The 9,766-nt window shown below is 44.5% G+C and overlaps 1 protein-coding gene across 1 annotated transcript; it reads right to left on the minus strand.

The window, feature by feature from the left end:
* Window positions 1-2,187: 2,187 nt before the first annotated feature.
* Window positions 2,188-7,585, minus strand: LOC122542224 (ferritin, heavy subunit-like). The gene is made up of 4 exons (XM_043679736.1): window positions 7,410-7,585; window positions 4,263-4,409; window positions 3,422-3,547; window positions 2,188-2,974 (listed from the first exon to the last, which is right to left on the minus strand). The coding sequence occupies exons 1-4, from the start codon at window positions 7,509-7,511 to the stop codon at window positions 2,819-2,821; spliced, it is 531 nt and encodes a 176-aa protein (XP_043535671.1). The 5' UTR covers window positions 7,512-7,585; the 3' UTR covers window positions 2,188-2,818.
* Between the last annotated feature and the right edge of the window lie 2,181 nt (window positions 7,586-9,766).

Below are 9,766 nucleotides of genomic sequence, written 5' to 3' on the forward strand. Positions count from 1 at the left end.
ACCCACACACACTTTACCAAGCATGCACACACACAAACACGCACTCTCCCATGTGCACACTCATATTCTCTCTCTGTCTCATGTATGCACATACACATATAAGTCTTTGGAGTGAATTTGCATTTGCAGATACATTCTATTTTGCTCAAAAAATGCATAATCTGCAGACAGTCAATCCATGTAATATTTTATAAATTCCAACTTTGAAAATAGAACCAGTCTGACTCAAGATTGGGATACAGACAGACTCTAACCTCACACCTTTAATGCATTGTCTGAGCTGAGATGTCACCTTTTTTAATAAAACCTTAAGTTAAGTCGAGAAGGTAACTTAATAGTAGTTCTGGGATTTACATATTAATGAACCAAAACCTGCAACCAAAGACGTAACAGCAATCTAGGTTTGTTCAATATAGCATTTCAGTTGCATGACACTGTAATCTCTTGCTATAAATTGTGTCTTTGGTTCCTGTTCCACAACCACTTGATGAAGGAGCAGCACACCGAAAGCTAATGCTTCCAAATAAACCTGTTGGACTATAACGTGGTGTGGTGAGATTTTTAACTTTGTCCACCCCAGTCCAACACCTGCTCCTCCACAACATGGCCTTAGTGACTTCAACATTAGAGGGGATAGGTTTAAGACAAGCGGGGAAAGATTTAAAAGGGGACCTGAGTAGCAACTTTTTCAGAGGGAGAGTGCTGCGTACATGGAATGAGCTGCCAGAGGAAGTGGTGGAGGTGGGTACAAATACAGCATTTACAAGACATTTGGACAGATACATGAATAGGAAGGTTTTACAGGGACATGGGCCGTATGCAGGCAAATGGGCCTAGTTCAGTTTTGGAAACCCAGACAGCATGGACAGGTTGGGCTGAAAGGTATGCAAGACTCTGACTCTAATGGTGTACAACAGCATGTTCCTTTAGGGAGGCATGGTGGCTCAGTGGTTAGCACTGCTGCCTCACAGCACCAGGGGCCTGGGTTTGATTCCAGCCTTGGGTGACTGTGTGGAGTTTGCATGTTCTCCCCATGTCTGTGTGGGTTTCCTCCCACAGTCCAAAGATGTGCAGGTTCTGTGGATCAGCTATGGGAAATGCAGGGTTAAGGGGATGGAGTGGGCCTGAACAGGAAGCTGTTCAGATGGTTGGTGTAGACTCAATGGGTTGAATGGCCTCAACTTGCACTGGAGGGAGTCCGTGGGTATGACTCGATTGTTTACAATAACAGGTGTTATGTTGTGGAACACCTCCCTGAAGGCTGCAGTGTATGCTCACTACAAAATTCACTCAAACTATCACCAGGAGAGCCCCCTCCCTAACCCACGATCCCCGAAACCCCAAAGATGAAGGAGCAGCTGTACAGGAGAGTCAGCATCTCCAGGTTTCTTCAGAATGACAGCACTCCCCAACTTGGAGAGAAATCACTGCTCCTGCAACATCACTGGGTCAAATCAAACTGCATCAGGAGAATCCTTCAGCACATGGGAAGCTGGGAGGAAGCTAGGATCAGCTTGGAGTGCAAACTGCTGACTTTAGCAGCAAGAGTAAATCAGATGGAAGCATTGCTATGTTATTCCCAGATCACTGGCAACCTGCTCATTTCAGCTGTAGGTGACATTGAGAGTGTGTATTATAATCCAATGCAGCTCGGGAGAATTCCTTGAGCTGACTCCCTGGAATGCATCTGCTGGGACTGTTTGTGGTGAATTTTCCCAACTCTGAGCTAGCAGACTTGAAGTGTATTGAAAGGGCAGTAGTGGTGTTCAGAGTAAGTCCTCAGATAGGGAGGAACAGTGGGACAACATTACTTCAGGGAAACATCGCCCCCACTCTAGATTGACTCCTGGCAGAACTAGAGTAGGTATTTAATCAAGTTTCCTAGCAGGAGCTGCATGTTTGACTCAGACTGGAGAAATGGACTGGTCATTGTGCCCAACCGCTAGTGACTATAACAAGGCAAGAGGTGAAGATCACAGGCCCCTGGGCTGGTCCTGGTCTGAATCCCAACTGGCTCCTGAGGCTAAAAGGAGAGGGAAAGAAAACAGCAACATTTAGAATATCCCGATCATGTCAGAGCTCCAGTGGGATCTGGATCAGACAAGTTGAGATCATATCATCCGCAGCTAAGCCAGTTCCTCCATCCATCCTGATGGACCATATCCAAGGCCGACAGGAAGAGATGGCCAGATCTTGTCACCCAGATCATGTAGTCATTTATGGAGTACTGCCAAAGTGAATAAAGACATTGATGTGGAGGTGAACATTTGATGGGCAAATCTGGAAGTGAACATGGAATTAAAGATGTGGGATGTCTATAGAAATGGATGCCTGGACTTGATCTTGAGGTGGTTTGGAAACTTCCTTGCACAAAGTTTCCATGGGTACAATTGTACCCATCAGGTCCAGGAAGGTATAATTCTTGGACAAAAGAAAGGTTTGACAAGACTGCAATCCCCAATCTCATTCAAGTTTTTGTCAGGGGAACTTGAGTTTTAGACATGTCACAGAACTCCCATCTAGTTATCCTGTCCAATGGGGTGTGGGGAGAGAGAAGAGAGACATTTAGTGTGGTGTTTAGTCCAGTGAGGAACCAAATTGCAAAATGTTGGTCAAGCTCTCCAGAGATGCAAACAAATTCAAGTGAAGTATCAGTGGCCTGAATGATGGACAATAAGCAAGATTTTATTCATTTCCATTTCAGGTGGTATAGCCATTACATTCTTGCCAACATGCACCTCCTGAGTGGGGGAAGCCAGATTGTCCAGGTGAAGTCAGTAATGCATTCAGACAAAAGCAGACAGTACCCCAGACCCCACTAACTGCTGTCCTCCAGCGAGAGCCTGTCAAACAGGTACTCTCCCAGCCCATTCTCAGGAGCTCCCAGACGCTTCAGGTTGGTGATGTAGTCCCCAAGTCGCTTGATGATCTCAACCTCCTCATCCAAATAGTGGGTCTCCAGGAAGTCACACAGCTGGAACACAGGAGTATTACATTAGCACAATCCAAGACAATTTTAGAATTCCCACTGCAAGATAGACTGGACAGTACTAGCTCTGAACAACCCTAAAAACCAAACTAGATCATTTATACTGCAAAGATATTAGCCTTTCAGCTAGCTCATGCAGTTTCTTATCAGGAGCCCAGTTGTATTGTGGTGTACGGTGATCATTCTATTGCAATGGGCCTGAATGAGGATTCAGTGGCCAATCTCACTTCAGCACTCCCACCAGATTAGAATCCAAGTTCCTCCTTGACCTTATTGCTGAGTTGTTGTAACATTGTAACCATCAATATGGATCTGGAGTGATCAATGTTAGATCTGGACCAAGTGTTGCATTATTAATTTCAAACCCACAAAGACCAGTGAGGTGTTGCCCTGAGGGTCTGGCAGTGATGAGAATGAGGTGGTGAAGCTTACATGAGGGTCAGTCTGGGCAGTGGCGAGTTGGTGTAGATCCAGCAAACTCTGGTTCACATTCTTCTCCAGATCCAGGGCAACCTGCATTGCCTGCAGACCGTTACCCCACTCATCCCTCTCTGGCTTCTGAAACATGGAAACAAAGGACAGTTAAGAATCAAAGTAATAGAATCCCTAGTGTGTAGCAGCAAGGGATTTAGGCCATTTGCCCACATTAACCCTCTAAACAGCATCCCACACTGACCCACCCCATCCCTGTAATCCTGTATTTGCCATGGCTAATGCACATCCTGGGGCAGTATACTAGATTCCCCAGGTCAACTAATCCACACATCTTTGGACTGTGGAAGAAATAGCACCTAGAGGAAACCCATGCAGACACAATGTGCAGACTACAGAGTTCAGAGGCTGGAATGGGACCAGAGTCCCTGGTGCTGTGAAGCATCAATGCTCACCACTGAACAACCATGCCATCCCTGAAGTCCAGATAAGGTTTGTAGAGTAAGGCGTTGAAGGGATCAGGAAACTTCAATATAGAATGCACCACCTGAGGGTGGGAGAGGCAGCTAGTCCAGTGACCCTGCAGCAACATCCAGACAAATACTTCAAATACCAGAGCATAGGGGGCTAAGGACTAAGTGCAGGTAGATGGGATTAGTGTAGTTTGGTTCACCATGTCTATGCTGACCAAAGGGCTTGTTTCTATGCTGCATGAGTTGGAAATGGAAGAGATCAAATGAGAAAGTCAAGCTTCAGGATGTGAAAATCCTGTCACTGAGTTGAAGGCACATCACAAGTGCTGTTATCTCTCCCATCTCTCCCACCCCCCCCCCATTCCCACCTTCACATCCTGCAGGAGGACTCTGCCTCCACGCTGATTCTGGAATTTCAGCAGCTTTTCTGCATGTTCCTGCTTCTCCTGGGACTGAGCTTTGAAGAAGTGGGAGAAATGGTGCAGGGCAACATCATCCCGGTCAAAGTACGACATCTGAAAGAGAACCGTTTATATCCCATTAACACATCACTGGCCCCAATTCTAGTTAGAATTGGAAGGCTAGTTTAGCTCTTGAAATCAGACTGAGTATTCAAGAAGCTGTTAAACCTCTGGGTTTACAACAATTTTAATATAATGGTGGTGTCCAATGAGCCAGCAGCTCCTTTAACTGGATGATTTGGAACAACTCCAGCTTCCTCCTGGGGAACATGCAAATTCCATGTGTTTATTTTGATTAAACAGCTGGTGAATTGCTCAGGACTGGCACAGCATCAGAGGAGAGAATTGCTGAATTCATTTTTCTGTTCAGTAACCACCATCCGAATGGGAAGATAGAGATTGAATAGGCTTTGAGCAAGTGAAGGAAACAAGAGTGCAGGATGGAGGAGTGCAGAACTAGAGGGCTTGGGTTGAGGGATGGATATAAATGGACTTGAGGCAACATTTTCCAGAGGGTGGTGTGTGGGGAATGAACTACCAGAGGAAGTGCTGGAGGCTGGTGCAATGACAACATTTTAAATGGTATTTGGAGTACAGAATAGGAAGGGTTGAGGGGGATATGGGCCAAATGGGATGGGATTAATTGAAGATATCTTATAGAGAGAAGAAAAAAAAAAGCTGGATTATGGGGTCTGTTCCATGCTATACTTTTTTTTAAGTGTCTGTAGAAATGTCAATTGGTTCAATGCAGAACATTGGAAGTTGTAACCTTCAACAAGATGATGGTTCAGTTGGAAGAGGAGAAAAATCACTGGAGTACTAAGTGCTGTCTACTCCAGTCAACATTAACCAGAGGGTAATACCCAGTCACCAGGACATTTTTCTGAATTAGATACAAAAACTGATATCAGAACACAGGGACAGTAGGCCATTCAGCCCCTCAAGCCTGTTCTGCCATTCAATGAGAAATTAACCATGAGGCTACTGCAAGGCACTATATTTTTCCTTTGGGGGGAAAAACTGGGAGGCACACAGTTCTGCAACTTGTACATCATTGTGATTGTATGTACCATACACTATCTGTACAAGTGTACTCCTACCTGGACTAGGACAGAAAAGAGGGGGCCCAGGGGTTTGCAAAGGAAAGCTTGTCCAATGACAGCCTTTGAATTTTTGCAGCAACAGTTTCACTGCAGACCTGCTTATGTAGTACTCATCCAGAAACTTGTAAACCAGCATCTGAGTGATTAAGTGGAAGCTTCATCAAGGAAACATCAGATACAGGAAAGACCTTGTGAGACCCAGAGATCAACCATTACCTGCACATAATATCACCAGCTTAAAATGCTAACTGAAAAACACTGCTTTGTTTGACTTAATCCAACAACTACACCCATATTTGGCTCAAACATTTTATTCATATTCACAAGGGAATGTAATGACAATGCTGCTCCTTTAAGTTACTTGTCCTTGGTTGCTTCTCCCTCCCAAGGGGTTGTAAAAGCAGAGGTGCCACTATGTCTGGAAATAGCTACTTCAAACAACAGCAGGGGAGTAGCCAGTTCTCCCAGTTCAGTTATGTTCCGAGCTTGGTTTGGTTTTAGCAGGCAGTCAGAAACTAATAGCAGAGAAGCTGTTACTCTGAAGATAGGTTCTGTACTTCAACTAATGATTCTTACCCGAATGCTCTGAAAACACTCCTGCCTGCAAGAATCAGTTTGCATTTACCATTTGTCCAGGGGTGTTTTTGGGATTGCAACAGCTCCTTTGTTATGTTGGGATTGAGTCAGGTGGGTTCCAAATAGTTGTTCTAAATTCTACCACAGTATGTAAATAAATTCTGTTTGGTATAAGGTAGAGTGGTTTTACCAGCTACATCATCCCTGGATTATCCACTGTACATCTGCCTCCATAATAAGAAAAACCAAGGGTGTCTGGGCAACTTTAATCATTTTGACAGATCCAGCCTGGTCCCTAACAGTCAGTTCAGGGATCATTAAGGGGCACAATTTAGTTCAGTGGAAATGAGTGACCCATTCTTCTGGGACACTCAAGCTATTAAAAAAAGGGTGCACCAATAAAAATCCCACCTCCACCAAACACCTTTACAGATCTCATTCTCATCACGAGAGAATCTCCTCAACAGATAAGCTCAGTGTGATGCATATTCTCCACATGCAAGCACCTACAAGGTTAAGGAGACACCATCCAGGCTAAAGCAGCCTATTCTGTTAGTACTGCATTCACCACCTCCCTTCAGTATCTACCAGGTACCCTACAACACAAACCTTCCAAAAAAAAAAATTAACACTTCCGAAGGGCATGGGCAAAGCACTATCAGGAAAGAGAGGGGGTCTGTTTGTTACCCCATACCATCCTGATTTGAAAGCTTCCATTTCTTCAGCCATGTGGCCTGAGATTTTGACCCATCCAGTAAGTTAACTCTTCCTCCAGGTGAAGGGATGGACAACAAATGGCTACCTGACCATTGACTATCCAGCCATTAATGGTGAAAGCAGAAAGCCAAACGGGCCCAGTTGAGGACTGCTTAACTGGATGCCAGTTACAGCCTGCCATTAAGTTTTTCTGCTCAGGTAAGCCAAGTATCATTGATAAACAGCCATAACACCCTTTTACAGTATCAAAAAGAGTATGATGCTTATTTAGGATTAGCATAAGCTAACAAACTTACCAGAATACATTAAAGCAGCAGAAAGGCAACTAGTCAAATAGATACTTCCATTCCACCATATGGTTGGCTTAAGTGGTTTTCTAAGCTATTCTTATAAAATATCCTGTTGACAACCCTAGGGAAGTTAGTACCAGATCAGTGAAATTATGCCAACCACAAACACTTCACCCTGCATACATCACTGAAGACAAACATTGCACATCAGTATCATACCCCATGGTTATTGTAACATCACACTTGATTTGATGTTTAGGCAAGAACTAAAAAAGTCAATCTACAGGAGGCAAGTTAATTAGAAATAAGGAAAACAGTTTGCTTCACATAATAGTTTTACTTTTAAACCTCACACAGACACCACTCACCAAAGACTGATAGAGATAGGAGGCAGTGAGCTCCAGGTTAATCTGCTTGTTGACAGCAGCTTCACAATCCTGGTGATAGTTTTGACAAACCTGGGAAGCCATTTTATAATGAATACTATACTATACTACTTGCCTACCCAAGACAAGTCACAGACCAACCACAAACTTAGAATTACCACCAACAATACCTAAACCACCACAGCCTTTGGACTTTTACTTAAACAGCAGGAGCAGACCCTCACTTTATTAAGCAGGAAATGACATCATCAGTGATAGCCAATCATTCTTGTTAATCAATCGATCAGCTGCCATGTCCAATCAGGGCAGAATGGGAATTGGATCCAGGAGCCAATCAGAATTGACAACAAGTTAATGATGGAATTACTGATTGATCTTTGACCTCTTACGTAAATGCAAATTCTGTAAGTATATCTGCCTGGAAATGAGATTAAAACATCCTCTGAAACTTCACTGTTGTATCTGAGTTTGTGTTTTAAGATATGCTGAAAACAGATTTGCAGAACTTTGTTAGTTTGTTACTCTGAGGGATTTGTCTTCCTACCTTCTGAATGACAGTGTTGGGAGTCCATTGAAAAATGTCTAGATTTTGTTGACATTAAACATTTGCCTATTGATTGACAGTGACAGAAATGAAGTGCTTTTGGGTCATCCAGTGCAGGCAACTGATGTACTTTGTGGATCCTTTCTGATTCTGCTGTGATCTCTTTGACTTTAGGTCTCAGGAAACCCAGTTTACAAACCAAAACGGTAAATGTGCTGAGTGCGTCAGCCATGTAGTAGGTCTCAGGCTTCCATGTCTAAACTGCTGTTGGAAACATATTGCACGATCGATGTTTCTGTCTCCATATTTAGTATTTAATAGTTTCAAGAAGAACTAGCCCTCAACTCAAGGATGTTTCCAAGTGGAGAGATTCTGATTCTGTTTACATTGCATTCTGCAGGCGGTACAGCTCAGAAACTGGCCTCCCAGCTCAATGTGGTCCATACACACATCTTTATGGACGTGACGGTCTCTCAGCATAAAGTTGAATGTGTTGAACTGAGCAGCCTCCAGTGGAGTGGTGGGCTGTGAGAGTTTGGGGATTGAAGGTCCCCACTCAATGTTAGGGGATGATCACAGTCTTGACGGATGGATTGGTGGAAGCAAGTTACTTTGACCCAGTATCTGATTCAAATACCAGGTTACAGTCTTGTTGGATTGAGTTACAAGTTTGGATATTAAACATGGAACCATGATCAGAGGTCAACCCTCATAAATATTCACGGCGATGAGAGCAAGTCAGAGGCTGGAAATTCTGTTGTAAATTTCTCAACTCCTGACTTTCCAAAGCCTCTCCACCATCTGGAAGGAAAAGTTGAGGAATACTTTCCAATCTTCTGGCTGAATACAGCCCCAAGAACACTGACGAAGCCCCAGGGAAATCTCTCGCCATCCTGAGGTGGAACAATATCACTGTTTCTGAATCCAAGTCCCGGAAGCCCCCCCCCCTCAGCAGCAGCAGCAGCAGCATTATTGTCTCTCCCACACCAGGTGGGCTGTAATAACCAGCCCATCACCACCTCCTGAAGGGTAACTGCGGCTGGGCACGCAACGGAGCCTTGTGATTGGCACACTGAAGATTGACCAAATAAAAAAAATACCCTGCGACAGGGTGTGGGAGTGCAACACTAGAGGGGCATAGGCTTAAGGTGAGAGGAGAACGATTAAAATAGGGATGTGAGGGGCAACCTTTTCAGAGAGAGTGTACTGTGGACATGGAACGAGCTGCCAGAGGAAGTGTGGAGGCGGGTACAATTATAACATTTAAAAGACATTTGGATGGATACATGAATGGGAAGGTTTTAGAGGGACATGGGCCAAATGCAGGCAAGGGCAACTGGTACAGTTTTGGAAATCTGGTCGGCATGGACAGGTTGGGCCAAAGGGTCTGCTTCTGTGATGTATGACTCTATGACTCTACTGGTGTGCAACAGCATGTTTCTTTTGGATGGTGTGATGGCTCAGTGGTTAGCACTGCTGCCTCACAGCACCAGGGACCTGGGTTTGATTCCAGCCTTGGGTGAGTGTGTGGACGCAGAGAGTGTGCGTGTGTGTGTGTATAGAGTGTGCGTGCTCTCCTTGTGCCTGTGTGGGTTTCCTAGGAGTGCTCCAGTTTCCTCCCACAGTCCAAAGATGTGCAGGATCGGTGAATCAGCCATGGGAAATGCAGGGTTAAGAGGATTGGGTGGGTCTGAACAGGATGCTGTTCAGATAATTGGTGCAGACTCAATGGGCTGAATGGCCTCAGCCTGCACTGTAGAGAGTATGTCGGCATGACTTGATTGTTTACAATAAA

Source organism: Chiloscyllium plagiosum, chromosome 39 (assembly GCF_004010195.1).
Source record: "Chiloscyllium plagiosum isolate BGI_BamShark_2017 chromosome 39, ASM401019v2, whole genome shotgun sequence".
In the NCBI taxonomy this organism is placed as follows: Eukaryota; Metazoa; Chordata; class Chondrichthyes; order Orectolobiformes; family Hemiscylliidae; genus Chiloscyllium; species Chiloscyllium plagiosum.

What these genes read in the sequence shown, in the direction of transcription:
- LOC122542224 (XM_043679736.1), bottom strand. Translation starts at nt 7,511, where the DNA reads ATGGCTTCCCAGGTTTGTCAAAACTATCACCAGGATTGTGAAGCTGCT. An exon ending in CCTATCTCTATCAGTCTTTG is followed by an intron (nt 4,410 to 7,409) that starts GTGAGTGGTGTC and finishes GTTCTCTTTCAG; the next exon opens with ATGTCGTACTTTGACCGGGA. An exon ending in CTGCCCAGACTGACCCTCAT is followed by an intron (nt 2,975 to 3,421) that starts GTAAGCTTCACC and finishes CCTGTGTTCCAG; the next exon opens with CTGTGTGACTTCCTGGAGAC.